General features: G+C 37.1%; 1 protein-coding gene across 1 annotated transcript in view; it reads left to right on the top strand.

The window, feature by feature from the left end:
* The window catches only part of MEI4 (meiotic double-stranded break formation protein 4), a 179,999-nt gene extending 160,056 nt beyond the window's left edge, over positions 1-19,943 (top strand). Inside the window, exon 5 of the mRNA XM_036415126.2 lies at positions 18,901-19,943. Coding sequence (XP_036271019.1) covers positions 18,901-19,170 — 270 coding nt within the window. The 3' untranslated portion in view covers positions 19,171-19,943. The remainder of the gene's footprint in view (positions 1-18,900) is intronic.
* Positions 19,944-24,339: the final 4,396 nt, after the last annotated feature.

The raw sequence follows: 24,339 nt of genomic DNA, 5'->3' as shown, positions 1-24,339 counted from the left end.
TCAGAATTTTGGAAAGGGATATCTGTCTATAGCAGCAAACACTGTGTTAATACTGTTACATCTTCTTTTATGCTACATAAATGTTTCATACAGTTCTGTGGTAACATAATTTAATATTTTAATAATGTGCAAAGGATTGAGAGTTGCATTGAAATACATATTCAGTGGTAAAATGAGTATCATACAGCATGTTAAGATACATAACCACTTATTATGAGCATTGGGACTCTAGTCCATATGGAAATTATCAAACCATAGTAATCAAGGGCTTATTGAATTGAAGTTCTAATTTTTTTACAAAGAAACTATAATCCAGAGAGATTGGGATTTATTTACTTAAAAATCCTTTTTCTAATATGTGATGATATAAATCAATACATAACGGACTTTTCCAAGGTCACACCACAAGATACTAAAATTTAAAATAAGAAAACACAAATTCAGAGCCATAAAGACCCGGGGAGAATCGCAGCTCTGTTATGGCACACGCAGCCCAGCTTCACCGTGTCTTTATAAAATAATGATAGTACCACCACCTAACCCATTGTGGTTTAAATAAGAAGTCATATATCAAGTACCTAGCACCCTGCCTGAACTACAGTTGGTACTCAATAAATATTGGTTTTCTCTACCTTCTCTTAAAGTCACCTTTCCTTAGGCAATCCTATATAAGCAGTCCTTGGGTTGCGTGGGACTCAACGTATGTCATTACATGGTTACATCGCCATCTCCCTTCTATTTATTAAAAAAAAATTGACATGTGTACATATGTGCTTTATGTTTTTTTATTATTCATTTACCACAAGTAAAGGTCAGGAATTATCTTTCAATGTTCTTTTTTAATGTTTCACTTCATTACTGCTGTGTATGTGCTCCATGTGAGTGACGTAGGTGCTTATGTAGGTGGGTTCAGACTTACTGCAAAAATTGCATTATGGCCGAGACCGGTTTGGCTCAACGGATAGAGCGTCGGCTTGGGGACTAAAGGGTCCCGGGTTCGATTCCGGTCAAGGGCATGTACCTTGGTTGCGGGCATATCCCCAGTGGGGGGGTGCAAGAGGCAGCTGATCGATGACTCTCTCTCATCGATGTTTCTAACTATCTCTCTCCCTTCCTCTCTGTACAAAATCAATAAAATATATTTTTTTAAAAATTGCATTATGTCATGCTGTAGGAATGGATCTCCGACATAACCTGAGGATTACTGTATTTACTGTATTATAAAACCCTAATATGCAAATCAACTGAACAGCAGAATGACTGTTCGCTATGACGCACACTGACCAGGGTGCAGACACTAAATGCAGGAGCTGCCCCACTGTGGTCAGTGCACTCCCACAGGGGAAATGCCACTCAGCCAGAAGCCAGGCTCATGGCTGGAGAGCGCAGTGGCAGTTGCGGGAGCCTCTCCTGCCTCCACAGCAGCACTAAGGATATCTGACTGATGGCTTAGGCCTACTCCCACTGAGGGCTCCCAAACTGCAAGAGGGTGCAGGCCAGGCTGAAGGGACATCCCTCCTTCCCAGTGTATGAATTTTCATGCACCGGCCTCTTGATGCCAACACATCTGTTTACTAATCAGTTAAAGCTATTAAAAATACTAACCATCCTGATTTAGGAAAATATGAGACAGACTATCATAACAACTCAAAGGCAACATATCTCAGGTATTGAGAAAAAGAAGTAGAAAATGTGTGAAATAGAAAGAGGAAGGTAAAGAAAAGAAGGGGGAAAAAGGGAAATGCTGAGTGAAAATTTCAGATGTTAGCAAATATAGTGTCATCACACTTAACTTTCATTGTCACTAGCTACAAACAGGAATATATATTATATATGAAATATTACGTGTTATATTAATTATATTTCCTCCCAAGTTTCATATGATCCTTTCAAGTTAGATTGATAGGAGGCCATTAAGATATGGCATTGCTCAGATTTCCATGGCCAAATATTTCAGAAGATAATCTTTTGAGAGTGGAAATGCCAGTATTCAGAAGGAAGAGATATTATGCCATTTTCCCTAAATGTCATCCAGGTGATAGTGGCTGACAAAGGAAGATTTCCTCACAGGCTTATATTTGCCAACCTTTATAACTGACATACATACTCAAATAGATGGCTAATAGTTTAAACTGGAATAACAGTCTTAAATATTGACTATCAGAAATGTCAACTCTGGCCGTTTGAAAAATGGATGTTCTGAAAATATCAGTTTCTGTGAATGATGGGAGCAGTCTGTTCTGTTGACTCAGTCCGTTCTCTATGCAGTTTGTGTTGGGGAGGGTGAAATGCTCCGCTCCAGGAACCCAGTAGTCAATGTCTTCTCTTAGAACATGCCCTGGGTAAGGAGCACTAAGAATGGCCCTGGAAGATGGAGAATGATTCTCTGGCCTCTCACAATTTTTTTCTCTTTATTGAGACATAATAAAACAAATTACTTTAAGTGAGAACAAAAAGATTGGAAAAGATAATACATTAGAGGCCTGAGGCACAAAAATCATGCACAGGGCCTTGGGGGGTGGGTGGCGATGTCCCTCAGCCCAGCCTGCACCCTGTCCAATCTGGGACCCCTTGAAGGATGTGTGCCTGTTTAGGCCCAATCCCACCGGGCAGTCAGACATCCCTCTCATAATCCAGGACTGCTGACTCCCAACTGCTCGCCTGCATGCCTTCCTGATTGCCCCTAACCACTTCTGCCTGCCAGCCTGATCACTCCCTAACCACTCCCATGCCAGCCTGATTGATGTCTAACTGCTCTTCTGCCAGCCTGTTTGCCCCCAACTTCCCTCCTCTGCTGGCCTGGTCATCCCTAACTGCCCTCCCCTGCAGGGTTGATCACCTCCAACTGCCCTTCCTTGCAGGCCTGGTTCCTCTCAACTGCTCTCCCTTGCTGGCCATCTTGTGGTGGCCATCTTGTGTCCACATGGGGGCAGCCATCTTTTACCACATGGGGGTAGCTACTGTGTGTTGGAGTGATGGTAAATCTGCATATCACTCTTTTATTAGATAGGATAGAGGCCTGGTGCACAGGTGGGGGCCAGCTAGTTTGCCCTGAGGGTGTCCTGGATCAGGGTGGGGGTTCCCTTGGGGCGGCCTGTGATGGTTTGCAGGCCAAAGAATCATTCTCCATCTTCCAGGGCCATTCTTAGTGCTCCTTACCCAGGGCATGTTCTAAAAGAATGCCCCCTAGCAATCCAAATGGAGGTATCTGGAATTTATTTACCTTCTACAATTGAAACTTTGTAGCCTGGAGCAGAGCCAAGCCTCCTGCTTGCTCTGTGGCCGGCAGTCATTTCTGTTTGGATTTGTTTACCTTCTATAATTAAAACTTCTATAATTAGCCTTGAGTGGAGGCCTAGGCAGGCAAGGGCAGGCGGAAAGCTTGGCCTCTTCCCTTGCCTGGGAAACCCAAGCCTCCCTCCTGCTCTCTGTGGCTGTAGCCATCTTGGCTGAGGTTAATTTGCATACTCACTCTGATTGGCTGGTGGGTGTGGTTGGTGTAGCAGAGTGATGGTTAATTTGCATATTACTATTTTATTAGGTAGGGTTATATGAATTTTCTGAAAATTGCATACTATTGACTTTGAAAATGAAGTGAGCACATCATAATATGTTGAGTCCAAGAGAAGTAAATGGTTTGAGAGCATTTAATAACACTCAGCATTTAATAATTAAAATTTAACATAGCATATTAGCAATAAATGCAGCAAATGACTGCTTTGTAGTGACCACTCTCATAAGACTGGCTTGATTCAGGCCCTGATTGGTCATCAGGGGCAGCATTATTATGTCAGAGCAGAGTTAATGCCCTTGGGCTTCTGCATGTTTTGCTATTTGAATCTCACTCACACAGAAATCTAAAATGAATGAATGAATATGATCTCCTACTATTAAAGCCTAACTACTTTTAGTGAGCAAAAATGAATTAGTAAATTAAATACCATTGATTCTCAGTAGTTCAAACTGGAAGCATTCAACAATAAACCATCACATGACTTTACCTGAGGAATACTGTAAATGATTTGAAATCAATATTTAGCTAAAGTGCACAATTAATAGATAGAAGTCCCTACTGCCTCCATCAGGTTTGATAATTTACTAGACCCACAGAACCCAGGAAAGTACGCAACTATTTTATGATAAAAGATACAAGTCAGGATCAGCCAAGTGAAAAGATGCATGGGACAAGGTCTGGAAGGGTCCTGAACAGAGACAGTATTCCCTCCTCCTCATGGGAATCAGGGTACGGTACCTGCTTGGTGTATCGGTGTTCACAAACCAGTAAGCCCCACCAAGCAATGTTTTCCAGAATTTTTATTGGAGTTTATTATGTAGATGTGATAGATGGAATCATTAGCCACATGAATTAATTCAATCTCTAGCCCCCAGTCTTCACTGAAGGTCAGGCTGGCTCAATGCCCCAATCCTTTCATTTGCATGTTTGGTGTTTCAGGTGACCACCCCATCCTTACTCATCTCCTTAGTAATTTCAAGTGTGAGGCTAAGGCCCCCCATGAATAACAAAGACACTCCTATGTACTTAGGTAACTCCAAGGATTTAGAGGCTCACCAAGGAACTAGGGGCAAAGACCAGACAAATTTCTGCATTATACAATACATGCTCACTGAATATTTTTTTACTAACCAAACTTTTATTAAAAATCTCTTAAAACCAAAGTCTTATTTCATAGGAGCCAGTGCAGGTTTTTCTATAATTGCTTTAAAATTGTGTTTATAAAACATTGTTGTCAAGATATTAAATACACACTTGTGGGTCATTAAATCAACTTAGTATGTCTATATTAATTATATGCAGTTGTATACACACACACACACACACAATTTCCTAAAATAAATTGTGCCTATAGTATGGGTACTCTTTTTCTCTAAATGAGTTTTCTTAAAACTTAAATCTTTGAAAAGATATACAACTTAATCTATTATACTATTTGCTAAGAGTAACTGTTCGTAGTAATTTTCTGTAGATAACCCCTAAATAGGTAATGTTCAGTGTTCCATCATATCTTCTAGGATCACTAGAAAAATTATTCCTCATAAGAAATTTTTCCTTGACCAAATTTGAACCTAGGATTGTTCAGTGTGGGGCCTATGCTCTATGCACAGAGCCAAACCAGCTAGACCACTTTCTAATGGTTATGTTAAATTAACCAATGACAATGGAAACATCATTTTGTTTCTGAAAACAACTGCTTGTGAAGCATATACCCAAGTCCTCACAGTGTTAGATAAACTACCGTATTTTTTGGACCATAAGACGCTCCGGACCATAAGACGCACCAGTTTTTAGAGAAGGGAAATGAAGAAAAAAAGATTCTGAAACAAATAGTGTCCTAAAATATTTTATGTGCATTAAAACCCAACATCACAGTCATAAACACATGTAATCAACCCTGTAAAGTAAACAGCAGCATTTAGAACCATTTTAGAGCCGGGCAAGCACACAGAGACCACACAGAGCCAGGCAAGTAAAAAAAACTTTTTTTTTAAAGTATATGTGTAGGCTATATTTGGACCATAAGACGCAGGGACTTTTTCCCCCCACTTCTGGGGGGGAAAAAGTGCGTCTTATGGTCCGAAAAATACGGTAATTGATCTGTCTTATAAATGCAAGTGTTCCTTCAGAACACTTGATTTTGGTTTTGTAATATACATCTGGAAAAGATGAGCAGCACTTTTACCTGTTTATTAGCATAAGTTTGCTAAAGTGTTCTACTTGTTTTCTTTTCAGTATATTTAAGTTAATACGTGAATTTCCTATAATGCACTAACTTTCCTTATTCATGTGTTTTACTATAACTCATTCAGCAGCAATGCCGCTTCAGTAATACCATGGACAATACTCTCTTGTGATATTATATCCCATTGTATTGTGGTCATTTATGTGTAAGTCCACCTTGAACTGAGAGGCCTAAAGGATTTAAAGCCATACTTGCTGCTGTTATGTCATTTCCATCTCAGCATTGTATCTGGCAGTAGCTACTGAGGAAATGGCATTTGAAGAAGGAATGAAAGCTTAAGACTTCCTCTGGTTCTATACTCCTTTAATAAAACAAAACAAAACAAAACACACACACACAAAAACCAACAACACTAAGATAAGGAAGCTATCTCTAGGTCAAGCACGAGTTTTTAAATAAATGAGGCATGTGGCCCACTAGCCGCGAGTTTGACATGTTTGCTGTAGGTCTACTTAGCATTTTGTAACAGATCAATTTTCCCAGCAGCTTCTCAGCACAGTGATATTGAAAAAAGTTAAATCGATACCATTGTACTTTATTAGTTATTAATAAAAGGGAAGAAAACAGTTGAAGGCCAGACATTATAGGCATGTTCCCTACAAAGGGGGACTGGACAAACAGATGCAAGCCCTTGCATTGGGATGACTAAGAAAAGCGCTTACTGTCAGTCACACCTGGGAACAGAAGTCATTGGCCAGAATGGGTGTGGCCACTGCAAGCTCACAGAAAATTTGGGGTATATAATATCCTGAACAAAGAAGTTCACTCTCTTGGTTCCTCTTAGCATGCTGGACTCCCTGGCATTTTCCCGGGTGGCCTGTGATGTGGATCCCCACATACAACACACTGATGGACTGCAACTAGCCTGATACTATACTGGACCCAATCCAATATGGAGAGGAAACTCTGGATATTGACTTTGCTTCTAGTTTTACTAAAACCCAGCTACACTTCTTCTGTGACTGGATTAGGGAAATGGGACTTTAGCAATGCAGGAATGTAATTCCACTGAAATAAAGCCTTCTACCATATCTCCTCCTCCCCTGGGGACCTCTAGAAATGTTTCTTCCAGCGATACCCCAAGAATGAAACTCCCACTAGCAATAGGGAAAGACAAGACACGTTTTTCTCTGATAACAAAACAAGAAAAACTCATAGTTTGATGTCTAGTTCCTTCTCCTAAGCCTTCCACATTGCATATGGTTCTTTTGTTTTTAAAAAAATTTCTCTGAAATATTTTTAGATAACAAAATTATAGTAAAGTGTTAGAGAAATATTTTATGTAGCAGTGAAAAAATACACTAAATGCTGTGTATATATATATATATTAATAAAAAATCAACTAGATAGAAGGTAATAAACATTCAAAATGTTTTTAAACAATATCATATGATTGTAGCATGACTGCTTTTTCTTTATTCAAAAATTATTTCTGTAATAGTAATTTATCAAATTCAAAAAAACACTTAAAAAGTAATTTATTAAATTCAAAAAACTACTTTAAAATGGTAAATTTTCCTGTGTGTCAATTCTATCTCAAAAAACTTGTTTTTAAAAAAAAATGAGAAATGATGGTCGATTGGCTTTTTAAAAAGAATATGTTATTCACTTTACTCTAGGCCCAGACTCTATTTCAATAACAAGATAAAATGTTGATAGAATAGTTTTTTCTCCTTTATGTTTCTAAACCTCCCTCTGTGTTATGCAGTTCCACTCAGCCTTTGATAGCAAGTTCTAATACACTGATCTCATGGAGGTAGTAATGATACATATTGAAAATAGGAAGAAAAAAGAGAAAGATGTGTTGGCTTTTCATCTCTGTGAACCCAACCCTGTTCAGTTTGCCTCAGATAATAAGTAGACTATCTAAGGCAAATCAAATTCAGCTTTCAATTTCTAAGCAAAATTAGTGGAAAGGATCTGGTCACTTTTCAGCACATCGCCTTGTCACTAATCTTGGCTTTAGATCCGGTGCTCTTAAAATATACATATATTATATATTTTCTTGTTTACTTAGGCACATTTATCAAATGTGGCAGCCTCCAGGACATTGCTTTAATGCTCTGCTTTTGCCTGATTGGGAAGTCACTGATGCTCCTCTAAAAACCTAGCTCCTGTCTTCTGCCTGGCTGGTCAGGTTTAGATGCTATCTTGAATAATCTTTTATTTAGAGTCCTAAAGAAGAATGTTTGTTGTTTATTTTACCTGCAGTGGCTGGCTATTTGGACATTTGTTTTTCATCAGTAATGGCTATCTATATCTGTTTCCAGTATATAGCCGGTATGTCATCAGCTTTGGCTTCTTTTTCTCAAGCTCTGTCTTAATTACATGGTAGGAATCATTGAACCTAGTGAAACTTCATTCTCTCCCAAGAATACTACTTTCCTGCTTCTTCTTGTTATCCATTCCATCTTTCAGAAAGTTTCAAACATTTCAGTTACTGTAGAACTCATGGAAACAATTACACTCTTAAAGGTTTTGTTAACACTTACTAGTAGAAGAGATTTGGCCCTTGACTGTGCACACCAGTAATCTAGTCTATTTCCGTGGCCTGAGAGAAGGTAGAGGGATTCTGCAGAGTGAACTATTCCAGAGTTTGGTGAGAACCCTCCCTACTGCCCCTTTAAAGCTCTCTGTCTCTGCCTTACTTCACTGCATATTCTCCTACCAGAGACAGGTGTTTTACCTGTGCTGACAGTAATTTTCAAGTCATCTCCCAAAGCATCCTGCCCTCCCACCTTGCAGGAAGCAAACCTGCAGGATCATCATTCATGACCCAAGTCATTTCCTGCCCGTTAGCATCTTCTCACACCAAATGACTCAATTCTCCTTGGAGTTCTTTTATAGCCCTTAGCACAAGCATTCTGCACTGTCATTATTTACACACTTCTTTGTCTCCTTAGAGATGGATACTGGAGTTCTTATATAGGTAGGGAACCTATCCTGTTCATTTCTATCTCTAGCACTCACCATAGGGTATGGCACATGAGGGTACTCAACAAATGTTTGTAATAGGACTGAACAGAGAGAGAGGGGAGTGCAAGGCAGGCAGAACCATAAAATTTTAAAGTGCTGAGTACTCCCAGCAGAATTAGTCCTTAAAGAACTCAGCTGCTTTTATTCCAGTCTGAGTCCTGTTCTTTCACTTAATAGACATATTAATAACCAAATCATCTGGTTTGTATTGTTTTGTCAAGAATTACTGTGATAAAAGTCCAAACTCATAAAGGATATATTTGCTTCTCAAATTTACTTAGGATTTCTAGCTTTAGAGCAAGTTTAATATTGTACTATAAAATAGTGAAAAAGTTATTGAGTGGGATTGATGACCCCATAATTGAGGCTACAGATCCCAAGAAAGCAGTGGGGATGCAGCATACAGCTATTTAAAATTGACTCCAGAGACCTATTAGAACAGGAACATGCTATGTTCATGTATTAAAATCAACGTGGAATCTATCTTATCATCATAACCACCAGTCTGCTAATACTGATGACCCAGAAAGTGGTAGGTAGGCGTCAAACCACAGTATATTTACCCAGAGAAACATGCAAATATAAAACATTAAAGTCTTAGGGTTTAATCTGTGATATTATTGAGTCACCAAAAGGACATATTTAGGACTCAGGATAGAGCTGCCCTCCAGAATAGAACTTGAATAAGTTGACCCATTTAACACTAGTCCAATAATTGGAGAATATAACATTAAAGAGAGACAATCAATCAAGCTCTTTAAATATGATGTTGATAGGGGTTTGGAGTAAGGTCTGGGGTGAATGGACTCTTTTGCAGATATTCATATCCTATAGGGCTTTCTAGTATCAGAAAGGCTTTAAAATAATCATCTTACATTTAGGTTCCTCAGCACCTCTCTCCTATGCAAAAAGGAGTTCTCTGCTAGATTACTGCTGTTTTTGAAGGATTTTCTTAATAGAGGAAAGCAGATAAAGGTGCTACCTCAGGTTCTTGACAAAGCTCTAGAACAGTTGGCAGTAAACTTGAGATGTGTTCAATAACTGGCACAGCACACTGCTTGAATCATGCCAGTAGTCTTCCCCTAGGTGCAGGGTACCTTCCCCTGGGAGCTCTTTCACTTTGGAGGAAAAACTTCATGATGGTGATTATGATGATAATAGATAATTACTTATTCAAGAAAATCTGTGCTCCTGTGCTATGCTTTAAATGTATGATTTAATGTAATCCTCTCAGCACAACCCACTGGAGGAGTAATTGTTATTATTTCTAAGCTTTAGATGAGGAAAAAGGTAAGGCTGAGGTTTAAATAACTTGCCCAGGTTACACAACTAGTAAATGGCCAGTGGGGATTATTAAATCCATGATGGTCTTCCTTTACAAAAAAATCTGGCTCAATACAATTCTGTTTTGTCAAAGATCTCAACCAACAGGCGGCACTGCCACATCTGTTTTTGTTGGGAGACTCAGTCTGTACTTTTGTCAAATACAAACCACCCTCTCTGTCTGTGATCCCTGTCCAAAGTCCTCTTACCCTACAGGCCTTTTTTATTTTTGTTTTTATTTTTTAGTTTGCTCATTTTACTATTACTTACTATATAAATTCTGTCTCAGGGAACAGATTTGAGAAAAGTAAGTAAAATCGGTTAATGAGAAAAATTAGTTTTTTTGAACAAGGGTCATAATGACCTACTTTTCAAATACTTTGTTATCTTTATTCCTCACATACTATTTTTTATGCACAAACCTTGCATACTTGAACTACTCCCCATAGGAGAGTTTACAAGGTAAGCTATTAAGATCTCAAATGTTAGTAATGTTAATAGTTTAGAACTTTTTATCTAAGTTACCTCACAAATTTGACAAAAACCCCTTGGAACTAGTCTCCAATATCCAGCATTTAAGGTAGATATCTGTACCATTATCTGTATAAAGCACAATGGATTAATAGCCATTGAATCCTTTTTATTCTTCTTTGCCCAGCACTTTGATCAAAAGATGACACACCACTCTACAGCCCTCACTCCCTTGGAGCCCTGGCTCACAATTCATATATATGAAATCTTCCCCAATTATCTACTTTCTGCTCCTATCGGCCTTTAGCTTTGTACTTCCTCAGTAAGGGTTGGCACCCAGGTGTTGGGCAGAGGAAAAGGATATGACACAATCTTTGTAGGAAACAGTCTTAAGTGAATGTGTGTTTCTTTTGCAATAAGTTCATTTATTTCATATTTATACACATGCATATACACACATGCATGTATATTATATAATGGATATATCTATAATAGAAATATATAATTAAATAACAGATATTATATATAATTATGTAATATACATATATTATAGGCAGTATATTTTAAATATATGTACTATATTATATAGCATATATTAGATATATGTGCTTCCTTTGCTTTATTGATTCTATGTGTTCTTACACATACACACACACACATATATATATATATATATATATATATATATATATATATAATATGATATGCATGTGGTTCTACTCTACTCTGATGCACTGTTGCAGTACTGTTGGGGCACTAGCCAAGCCCCTGGTTAACTGTTAGCTTTGTAAGTGCTTTCTCATGGGCATCAGAAGTGCATAGTAACTGCTGACAGAGAGTGAACTTCCTCCTCCTCAGCTCCTTGACTGAAATCTATTGCTTCTTTGCCTTCTAGTAGAGAAAAAAGGCCAAGTTTCTTAAAATTCAGGGGTATGTTTCTCATTTAGTTATTACGTGACAATAGACCTTTTCCTTTAAATTATTGTGTTGAATTTATTCTTTTCAACACTATTGATTTCAGTTGGTACAGTCTCATAAAATCTTGACATGCAGGATGCTGAGCCATTGGTGTATTATAGTTAGTGATCATTGAATTTAACATTTAGGTTACATGCCTATACTTTTTTGTCTTGATGTTCTGCCCTGTAATGATCGGATTTTCTTTACCTCTTGAGTTTGAAGAAATATGAAAAAAATGTCATGTTGTGTTTTCACCACTTCTGTAGCAGCATACTTATTTCTCAAAATGTCAGACTTTACCTCTGCATGCCCTCAGCCAGCATATCAATTAAACTGTTGAATTTAGTGAACATGGACAGATTTTTCAGCATTAAATACAAACATGCAAACTTCGAGCCACACCTCCAGTGTACAATGCCTTCTTTATCTGCTGCCAAGGAATGGGACTGTTTTTGTTCCTTTAGGCCTCTCTTTCATTTCTGTGTCAGAGACAGCAGAAGGCTGCACCTTATCAAAGCCAAGGAACATGAAGAGTTACCTTCCTGCCTAGATGAAGTCGCAAGTTCCCAAATATAAAAGGTCAAAGTGGAGAAAGGGATTCCAATATAGTACAGGCAGGAACAGCTCCCTGTGTGGGAATACTGAGCTGCAGAGTGCCCTCCAGAACCTGGCCCTTCCTGCCCATCCTGCGTGGTCCTCATCCTCACACTCACAGGATGGCCCTTCTCCTTGCAAGTATTTCATCTGTATTTGCCCAGGAAGAGGGAAGGCACAAGATACATTCCACCAGAGTCTGTCCACTATTAAAGACAAAGAGCTTTCGCAGAAAGCCCACCCTGTCACTTCTATTTGCAACTCTTTGACCAGAATTGGCCTTAACAAAGACTGAACAGTGTACATTTTTAGTTGATCCATTGTCACCAGAAACAAAACTGAGGTTAACAGATGAAAAAGGAAAGGAAAAAATGGATGTGGATGAGCAAGTAGCAGTGTCTTTTTCAACTATAGTAAGCCTTTGCAAAAATATCTAAATTCCAACTAGTTAGGAAACTGGCATACTATGTCTATAGCCTTACCTTCAGAATCTAAGTTTTAAAGTGAAATTTAGCAGCATGTTAGAAATAATATATTCTCACCATTTAAAAATATTTATATACTTTGACTTTCTCAAGCCCAGCTCAAGAATAGACAAATAAAGATATTGTAAATGTTTTAACTCCAAATATGTTCTACAAAATATCTGATGATTTTTCAAAAGAGTATGTCCTCTTCTGAAGGTTCCCTGCTATCTAAATAGGATTGGGTCAGAAGAAGTAGTCATGGGACTAGAGAAGCTTCCTCTGAAGGCTCCCTCAATCCTGAAAGACCTAGATAAAAAGACAGACTTGTAGCAATGTATCAGACAGACCCAGCCATGATGCTTGTGACTGAGGTTCATTCCATCTTCCCTACAAAAAACCTGGGTGTTTCCAGGTGGGTATGTTCCTCCTGTGTTGGGTATTTCCTAGCATTTTCTAGTGCAGTTCAGTCTAATGTGATGCTGAGAATGTATAAATTATACCTGAATATAGAAGAGTAAAAGCCATCATCTTAATATCATTTATTTTAGTTTTGATTTAGGCAGTACATTAATTGTGAAAGTGTCTGAGCAGAGCAGGCAGCTACCAGTGTGATGGTATTTGATGACTACAGGAGAGACCTCCCCCACAGACACACATTTTAGTCATGCTGAGAGGGAGGGCATATAAGGCATGTAAGGTAAATACTGTCTCAAATTAATAATCTATGAGTTGTTAATACCTTAGAGCACAAGAGTTTATCCAGTTACTTATTAAGAGAACAGGTCTTTAGCATAGAGGTGGGACCCAAGACAGATAAGTTGTGGTAAATGTAAAAAGCAGAGTCCAAAGCCACATAAAGAGTGAGATACTATAGTGAGGACCCCAGGCCACCTGGAAACTAAACATGCCCAGAGTGCGGGTCTCAAAGCAAATGGAAAGGTGCCAAGACCCAGTCAGCCTGCTTTCCACACTTACCCTGGAATTGCCCCAAAGCTATGGCTTCTATCGGGAGGGAGACTTCTCTTCACTCTCTGATAAGCACACTTGGCAATTTTTAACTGTTTATAAAAATGTGTTCTACATGTAAAGCATGGTTAACTAAAAAGTAATCTGAGTAACTTCAAAGAAGAATAACCATTTGGTTCACAAAATCCCAATGTATGGCCCAAAAGGATAAATACTAGAATATATAGCTAATATCAATAGAGGTGAGCTCTAAAATCATTTGCACCACTCTACCTATTATTGTCATTCTAAAATACTGTATCTGCTGTAGTTTAAGCTTCAAAGTAAATGAAATACATGTGCCTTTTTGCTATAGAATTTGCATTTAAGCACCGCGTAATTTCTGTTAATGTCTAAATAAGTATATAAGTTTATAATAATAGTTCCAAGAAGAATTACCTCTTATCTCATATAGGAATTTAGACTATTAATGATCATTTCTAAGCAGATTTTAAAAATATTTAAACATTGCTCATATTATCGGGTTAAACACATACTGCAAAAATATTTTAGTTTGGAATAAAGTGTTGAAAAATAATTTTATATTGAAAAATACCACTGATAATAATCAATACAGTAACCCCTTCCCCTTATCTGTGGGAGATAACATTTCAAGACCCCCGGTGGATGTCTGAAACTGCAGATAGCATTGAACTCTATATATATTTTGCTTTTCTTATAAATTGGGCAATTTTATGGATAGAGTTATTTGTTCTTACTATACATCTTAGAAACTTCAGCATTTGATTTTTTTTTCTTTCCAAATTGAGAACTTTCACCTTTTCACTTCAAAGAAGTACTTTATAGCTTCTCCTTGGCATACCCAAATTGCCAGCATCATTACTCTTGCACTTTGGGACCATTAAGTAAAATAAGGGTTACATGAACACAAGCTCTGCAATACCGTACTAATCAATCTGATAACTGAGGGGGCCACTAATGGGCTGGTAGTCTACACAGCATGGAAATGCTGGACAAAGGGGTGATTCATGTGCTAGAAGGGATGGAGCAAGACAGCATGGGATTTCATCACACTACTGAGGTCTGCAATTTAAAACTTGCAAGTTCATTTTTGGATTTTTCATTTAATAATTTGGAAGGCAGTTTACCCTGGGTAATTAAATTGTTGAAAACAAATCCATAGGTAAGGGAGCACTGCTGCATGTGTCTATATAGGTACCATTTAAATCACTACAATTCCTGTTCAATTTGAAACAACAAATATATATTGAGATTTATTATGGACAAGAAAGACATTGTTCTATAAATTATAAAAACTGTAGAGAAAGGAACATATTAACTTTTCTCAACATGGTTAGCGTTTTAGTTGATAAAACAAACTTATAACCAACCAGAATGTAGGTTAAAAAATTCAAATCTGTAAAAATGGTGGGGTCCTGAAAGGCTCAGTTAGATACCTGGCATCTTTAGTGATCACTAAATGCTGACCAAAGTCCTAGTAATTAGTTATTGATGATAGGGTCCATTCTATATCAAGGAAATCAGCATATAGATATTAGATGTGTTTATATAATAATGTATAGTCCAATTTGTGGGAATGTGAGGGGGGAAGTAATTAATATTATAAGCATTTTAAAAGGAAGTATAAAATAGAATAAACTTAAAATTTGCATGTAATCATAAAAGACCCTGAATAGCAAAGCAATCTTGAGAAGCAACAAAGCTATATTACAAACTATATTACAATACAAAGCTATAGTAATCAAAATAATGTTCATTGTCAAAAAACAGTAGATCAATGCAACCAAATAGAGTCCAGACATAAACTCACTTATATATTTACTAGAGGCCTGCTGCACGGCATTTACATACTAGGGTTGGGAGGGTGTGTCCCTCAGCCCTCCCTGCGCCCCCTCGTAGTCCAGGACTTCTCAGGGGATGTCCGCCTGCTGGCTTAGGCCTGCTCCACAGCACTGCCTCAGAGGCAGAAGAGGCTCCTGCCATTGCTACTGCGCTCGCCAGCCATGAGCCCAGCTTCCCGTGGGAGTGCACTGACCACCAGGGGACAGCTCCTGCATTGAGCATCTGCTCCCTGGTGGTCAATGTATGTCACAGTGACCAGTCATTTCACTATTTGGTCAATTTGCATATAGGATTTTATTACATAGGATGACAAAGAACCAATAATATGCATTGGGGAAAGGACAATCAATGGTATTGGGAAAACTGGACAGTAACATGCAAAAGAATGTAATTGGACCACTATCTTATACCATATACAAAAATCAGACCCAAAACCATAAGACTCTTATAAAAAAAAAAATAGGTAGTAAGCTCCTTGACATTTGTCTTGACAATTATTCTTTTGGATTTACATCAAAATATAAAATGAACAAATGGGACTATATCACTTGCAAATCATGAACCTGTTAAGGTGTTAATGTCCAAAATATATAAAGAAGTTGTGTAAAACAACAGTAAGAATATAATTGACTTTTAAATGGACAGAGGATCTGAATAGACATTTTACCAAGAAGACATACATACTGCCAACCTGTACATGAAAAGATGCTCAACATTACTAATCATCAGAAAAGTGCCAATCAACCCCACAATGAGATATCACCTCACACCTGTCAGAATGGCTGTCATCAATAAATCAAAATACAACAGGTGTTGGCTAGGAGGTGGAGAAAAGGGAACTCTTGTGCACTGTTGGGGATAAAGAGTTGTCTCAAGAAATTAAAAATGGAACTGTCTTATGACCCAGCAATTCCCCTTCTGGGAATATGTCTAAAGAAACCCAAAACACTAAATCAAAAGAATATATTTACCCTTATGCTATTGCAGCAATATTTACAATTATCAAGCAATAGAAGCAACCCCAGGACCCATCAACTGGACAAAAATGTGATGATATATCTATGAAATGGAATATTACTCAGTCATAAGAAAATAATGACATTTTAGCATTTGCAACAACATGGATGGACCTAGAGAATATTATGTGAAATAAATCAGTCAGAGAAAGACAATTACCATATGGTTTCACTTATGTGGGATCTAAAGAACAATATAAATGAACAAACAAAACAGAAACAAACTCATACATAGATACAGAGAACAAACTGTTGGTTGCCATAAGGGGAGTGGTTTGGGGAACTAAGTGAAAAAGTTCTCATTACAAGAAAAATATATTTTGTAACTATATACGGTGATGGATGTTAACTGGATATGTTATGAGATCATTTTGCAATATATATACACATATAAAATCATTATATTGTACTAGAGGCTTGGTGCACAGATATGTGCACAGGTGGGGTCCCACAGCCTGGCCTGCACCCTCTTGAAATCTGGGACCCTGCGGGGGGATGTAGCAGTGCCAGAGCAGCAGAAGACCAGGGCAGCTCCTCATTGAGCATCTGCCCCTGGTAGTCAGTGCATGTCATAGCAACTGGTCATTCCAATCCTTCAGTTGTAAAGGTCACTTAGGCTTTTTATAGATAACTGAAACTAATACAATATTATGTATTAGGGATTGAGAAGTACAGATTGGTAGTTACTAAATAGTCATAGGGATGTAAAGTACAACATAAAGTACAGTCAATAATAATGTAATAACTATGTATGGTGCCAGGTGGGTATTGGAAATATCAGGGAAACACTTTGCAAAGTATATGATTATCTAACCACTATGCTATACACCTGAAAATACAATATTTAATGTAAATTGTAATTGAAAACAAAATTTTTTTTCTGTACCCATTGACATGATCATATAGTTTTTCCCCTTAAATTTATTATGATGGATTATATTGATAAGAATATTATCAATAAGAATATTATTGAAGCACCTAAAAAGAAACCCTGCTTGATTACATTACTGAATTAAATGTCATTGTTTGGAATTATGTGTGTATATTCATAAAACTTGGAAATGTATACAGTCATAAATGAGACTGGTCTACAGTTTCTTGGTTGGTTTTTTTATTGTTTTTATTAAATTTAAATTTGATTAGTTTATATATATTTGACTCTGTTTATTAGAAGAATACATTCCAATGGACTCTAAAAGACTGTTTCTTCATTTACGTATTATTATAGCAAATATATTTGATGAATATTTCTAACACATCTCTTAATAAGTAAATGATAAAGCCATTTTATATCTTTTCACTGGTTCCTGTATTCCATTGTGTTAGACTTTCCATTGCCCATTTCATTTTTAGCCACCTAAGCCTAATAACTTCTACAAAACACAGCTACATTTCCCCTAATGACCACATATCTGATTCCACACAATCTAATCCTATTACTCCCTAATTTCTGTAGATTCAGGATGCAGTCATGTCTGGTCACTTACAGATCATAGCTCTAACTGCTCAAAACTGAGTTGTACAGTGAAACATGTTCCTAAAATCCTTCCCCTAAAAATCCTTATATTATCCTTAGCAAGAATATTATTTATTGGAAATCTTTGATGAAATGTTAAAATAAACACACAGAACTTGCTATGTGTAAGCCTCTTTGCCAAGTATTCTCAGAATCATCTGAGTAATAAATTGCAGCAATAGTTCAGAGAAAGGATTTACAGCTTTGTAAACCAGCAAGAGAAAAAAGTAATACATGATTGTCAAATGTTCTCCTTCGTTCTCAAAAAGGAACATGCAGACAGAGGTAGTAAGTCAAATACAGTTGACCCTTGAACAACAAGGGTGTGAACTCTGTGAATTCACTTAAATGCCAATTTTTTTCATTAAATACCTGCACTGTGTTTTGTCTATGGTTGGGAGTCCGCCTATGTGCAGAGTCAACTCTATGCATTAATCTAGGGCCCTTTGTAAGAACATTCCTGCAAGTGGTCTTGTGTGCTGCCAAACCTTGCCAAACCTTGCCCAACCTTAGCCCGCCCACACTTTCCCTCTAGCAGCTGCCTTGCTTTCCACTTTTTCTCCCTCTTATATGTTGTCTTCAGTCTTCACTCCTCCCTCCCTCAGCATATGCAAATTAACTGCCATTTTGTTAGGTTAATTTGAATACCCACTCTGATTGACTGTGGGTGTGGCTACAGTACAGTTAATTAGCATTTTCTCTTTTATTAGTATAGATAGGACTTGAGTATATGTGAATTTTGTACCCACTCAGTGACCTGGAACCAATCCCTTGGATCCTAAGGGACAACCTAAACGTGGGGGTTTTCACAAGTTACATGGGGATTTTCAACTGTATAGGTGGAAGGTGGGTCAGTGCCTCTATCTCCTATGTTATTTAAGGGTCAACTGTATTTATTTTTCATCTGAAAATTTAATCTCTTTATTTGCTTTTCTCTGATTTGAGCTACAACCAATATTTTTTAAAAGCAGTTTGTTGTTTATTTGTAGGTACAAGCCAGTTATGATGTCTCAGGCTATGAAAATATTTTCTCCCTCTTTTGGGTTCTGGAGCAGCTTCTTCAAAAGGAAAAGGAAGAAGGCAATACTTTGAGTTTGGGGCAAGATGATCAAGAAATCAAGAAGTTTCTTCAGAAGCATGATGAAGCTGTTTTGCAACTCTCTGATACATTTCCTTTATTTACTTTTTATTTATGGAGACTGGGCATTCTCTTGAACTCCATAGAAATAAAAACTGTTGAAAATAACTCACTTCCTTAGTAATTTATCAAATATCAGAAACATACAAAAGCTGTATATATGAAGGTCTTATACTTAAAAGATTTTCAAGAATATTTTTAAATGAGCATTTTAAATGATCTTTAAATATAATGATTAAATTTAAGAGTCTTAATATGTGATAATTTATTATGAATCATATTTCTTTCCTATAATCAGTCAATATCAGCTATTCCCATGTAACTTTATAATGTTATTCAATATTGGTCTCTTAGTCTCTAAAATGGGTTATTAATTGCGCATGTCATAAAACGTATTTACTTTTAAAATATTTCCATGTAATAGATATTAAAAAGCAATGGAAGAGATCTTAAAAGTTTTATTGCTTTATCAACCCAGCATTTCAAATAAGTGGTTATAAATTAGATTTTTAAAACATTTTTCTTACACAGTTTCACTTATATCTTTGTCTCTCTTAGAAGGGACTCCTGCAGGAGGGAAGTTGAACATTTGTAAGAGTAACTGCCTTTAATTTCCTATAATCAACAGATCTGTCAAATCCTTTTGAAAGTACTCATTAGTGGCTTAAATATTCTATTTGTTTTTTTCAAAAAATGCTAGTTTTGATCCTGTTGATTGTATGTAATATTCCTGTTATTGTTAAAATGTAGTTTAAGTCGTGTAATAAGACATTAAGGAAATTTTCACAAATTATGCCATCTATCCAAAAATATACTTTATACTTACTAAAAGTATATTTATACTTATTAAAAGTATTGGTTAAATTTTTCAGTTACATCGTTTTATTGACTTTATTTCAATTCTTAAAATCATACCCAACTAGTTTAGTGAGCATATAGTATATATTTCCTATTCCACAATTTAGGACACCATAAACCCAAATTTGCTTCATAAGTTAATTACCTTTCCCAAATGTCACTGATATTTTTTATGTATATAAAAAGTAATATAACTAACTGCAAGTTATTTTTGGAGTTTATTTCTAATTTTATGGAAAAGAAAGCCTTTTTTATAATACCGAGACTCAATGTATGTATCAGTCAGCGATTAGTATGTAATAAACAGTCACACAATCTCAGTGACACAAAGCAGGAAGTAGTTATTTCTCAGAGATGTGGGCATCAGGTGGGGGTCAGCTCATCTGAACTGGGCTCTCCTGGGAAGCTCTGCTCAGGTTGCAGATCTCACTGGCCTGGGCTCCTTACTGTACACAGGGTTTTGGTCTCTCCCACATGTGTATGTTCTGCACCCCAAGTTGAGGACAATGAAGATACTTCTTTACTGAATGTATAGCATTTTACCAGAGTAAAAACATCCTCAAATATTGATGTTTCAAAAGTGCAAAGCTCAGCCGAAACCGGTTTGGCTCAGTGACAGAGCGTTGGTCTGCGGACTGAAAGGTCCCAGGTTCGATTCCGGTCAAGGGCATGTACATTGGTTGCGGGCACATCCCTGGTGGGGGGTGTGCAGGAGGCAGCTGGTTGATGTTTCTCTCTCATTGACGTTTCTGACTTTCTCTCCCTCTCCCTTCCTCTCTGTAAAAAAATCAATAAAATAAAAAAATAAAAATAAATAAAATAAAAGTGCAAAGTTCACTCTAAAGGTGCAGTGGATGGACTGTCAAGCTCCAGTACTCAGTCCAGTGAGGAGAGGAAATAAATGTGATTATTTTATCCTTGGCTCTATAACTAAATATCGGTGACATTTTATGTGGTTCTTTCACAAACTAGTGTACTTTTTACTCTTATTTGTTGGCATACATAGGGAAGAATATTCCTGGGTGAGAGGCAAGGCAAAAAGCTATTTACATATACAGATTTTTCTGTACATTTGTAGATGTTTTAAAAATATTGGTGGCTCTAACTTGTGACAGTCTGATTTCATTTATTCATCAATTATTAAGCACCAACTTTGTGTGCAAACCAATTATTTGCACATATAAAAATAAGCATATTAAGTTTTGTATTTTATCAGATTTGTAAAATAGAACTTTCTTTTACAGTCAATATAATGACTCAAGATCAAAAGTTTGTATTTGCTGAAGGAGATGATTAGAGTGGTAACATTGACCTTCTATTGAAAAAAAAAGATACAGCATTATTTTATTATTTTGGAAAGTCAATTCATTCTTTTTAAATTATTTATAGAATTGGACAACACTAAACTCATCTGGTCAAAGAATGGGCTACTCTGTTAAAAACTGTCAAAATCTTATGAAGTATGACTGACCCCACTTCCTTTTGTTGTTGTTGTTGTTTCATTTAATATAAAAGTCCTCTAAGTAGTTTTAAGAATCCATCTATAGCCGAAACCAGTTTGGCTCAGTGGATAGAACGTCGGCTTGCGGACTGAAAGTCCCTGGTTCGATTCCAGTCAAGGGCATGTACCTTGGTTGCGGGCACATCCCCAGTAGGGGGTGTGCAAGAGCCAGCTGATCGATGTCTCTCTCTCATCGATGTTTCTAACTCTCTCTTCCTCTCTATACAAAATCAATAAAATATATATATCTTTTAAATGTTTAAAAAATAAATAATCCACCTATAATAATAAAAGCATAATATGCTAATTAGACCATACATCCTTCTGTATGACCTTCCGTACAAAGCTGGGGCTGCAAGAGAAGCCTGGGTCCCGAGTGTCTGCAATGGCCAGAGGGAAGCCAGTGCCAGCAGCCAGAGGAAGGCAGGCCTACTACTGCATGAATTTCGTGCATCAGACCTCTAGTTACTAATAAGAAAATAACTTGTAAAAAGAAAATATGAGTCTAACACTCAAGACATTGAAATAATTCATAGATATATACTCTGAATTTGTAAAATTTTATTCTGATATTTAATCTAATTTTGTTGCAGCTGCTTAATTGGTGAACTTACATTTTAGTTAGTAGCTGTGTTTCATAGGAAATCCATAGAATATTCATAGATAAACATTAACCTCATTAAGTCTCTGATCTACAAATAAAACAGTGGTTTTCAAATGTGGTCTCCACCAAGACCTACTTCCGAATCAAAAAGGCTGGGATGGAGCCCAGAAATCTCTTTTATCAAGTGATTTGAGAATCACTGTTCTAATCATTGTTTAAACCAAATAGGAGGACTTAATGCATATAAAGGCATTCAGAAAGTAGAAATTCAATCATACCAAATTACTTAACTGAACTACTTAACTTTCCCTGTGTGTGCCTTAAAATCCCAAAGGAGGATTTGGGGAAACTTAATTATTCATGATTAACTTAAAATGAATATTTAATTTACAAATATATCTGCCAATCATAATAACACTTAAAAATCAGCATTATCATACTTAGCTTTTAGTTCCACATTTTTGCAAGCTTCGGAGTTACATAAGAACAGCTCCCCAGACATGATAAGGGAACAGAGCTATCACTGCTTTGGGCTTTAACATCTTAACTACTAAGACCTTTTCATGAATGATTAATGTTTGAGGAACAATAGAAACACCAAACACTTAACCATCAGGGAAAAGGATTTGTTTCTTCTTTTTTTCTCTCTTCAATCACACACTCAATTCAACATTCATTTTGTAAAAAGAGATCCAGATCTCTTGAAACTAATTCTAAAGTTTGAAAAAATTCTCCTTTCTTATATTTTACTTCCTTCTCTTCAAGGGTTGCCACCACAAGCAGGTGCTTTTTTGTCCTATCCAGCATCAAGGACATGGAGCAGACCTGACACTGCCCTGGCGTGACCTTCCCCAGACTCCAGAGCCAGGCCACTCCCCTGAGAAGAGCGACCACTGGACTTCAAATGTGTGGCTTATCTCCTTCCACAATGGACCATGACCAAGAGGTGGAGTTCACCAGGCACCTAATCTTGCAACTAACAACATCTAGGATAGAGCACAAGAGACTGGGCTCTCCAATTATACAACACACAGCAAAGCTAGAAGTCACTTTATAGAAATGTGAGGATATCTCTAACTCCAACTGAATATACTGATACTATTCCCATCTGAAAACAAAAATACTCATTTCTGAAGTTAGTATGATCTTGGCTTGTGAGGTTCTTTCTGTCCTATTAAACAGACTCTCTTCCATACATACCAGATAATCCAGTGCCTTGGTACCTCCACATTATAAAGGCAGATATATAAGCCCCAGTATGTGCTGGGAAATCCTCTAAATGTATTGTTTTGCTTAATCCTAATAGCCTTATGAGATATGTATACATTATCCCATGTTAGATGAAGAAGTAAGCGTAGAGCATGTAATTTGGACTGGGGTGTGTGGGGGGGGGGGTGGAATCAGAGTAAATATTCAAACAGGTGATAAGCAACGAAGGCAACAGTGTGCACTCTGGGGCCTCAGGTACCACAGCTGTCATGTCCTAACTGCAAAAGTGGAAACTGTAGAGTTAAGTTATCCTGACAGTTTTCACTCTTTTTTTAAGAGTTCTTTTTAGACCTATGTTTCATGCACTTGTGATCATTGTAATGGTGGGAAACTTACACTTCTTTAAGTAAAATTGGATGATGGAAGTAGCCTTTGTGTGTGGAAGGATAAAAAGTTGCAGTAAGATCTCAGAGGTTTCCAGCCAGTGGCATTTATTTAAATGGGTCTAAATTCTACTCTAGTATTTGATTCTTTTGTAAGCTAGTGCGGGTAACACTTTCTGAGGACAATGCAAGTTAAACCTTTCAAAAATGCTAGAATCAAGATAAGACAACTGTACATGGATGAGAGCTAATTCAAAAGTCTTAGATGTGGGGGGAAAATAATAGATATGAGGCGCTGTTTCTCTACACTGACTTCAAAATAATATTTTTTAAGTGCAAAGAAAAAATATATATATTTTTTATTATTAGACTTGATCAATATGATCCTGTTGGCAGTATTTGACATTTCTAAATCATCTTAAGAGGTAAAAAGAAATGTATTATCACAAGAACAAAAAACATAAATAAGTAAATAAATAAATAAATAAATAAAAATATTTCGGTGATATGTTCCCCCAGAAAATTTCAGGCAGCTCTCGTTTATGCATTTTCCTTTGATGTGAGGAGAAGAGATGTGAGGATTTTCCCCTGCACTCTGCCTGTCAATCAACCCTGCCTCCAGTTCCCTTTGAGAGCCCTCCTATTCGCCATATTGAAGTAACAATGAGAACACACTGCTGACGGCACAGATGAAAGGACAGGGAGGGGTAGTGGAGAGAACAGAAAAACAGATAA

The sequence above is a fragment of the Pipistrellus kuhlii genome, unplaced genomic scaffold, assembly GCF_014108245.1.
Source record: "Pipistrellus kuhlii isolate mPipKuh1 unplaced genomic scaffold, mPipKuh1.p scaffold_m20_p_5, whole genome shotgun sequence".
NCBI lineage: Eukaryota > Metazoa > Chordata > Mammalia > Chiroptera > Vespertilionidae > Pipistrellus > Pipistrellus kuhlii.
The sequence above is the reverse complement of the archived record's forward strand: the minus strand, read 5'-3'. Positions and strand labels throughout refer to the sequence as shown.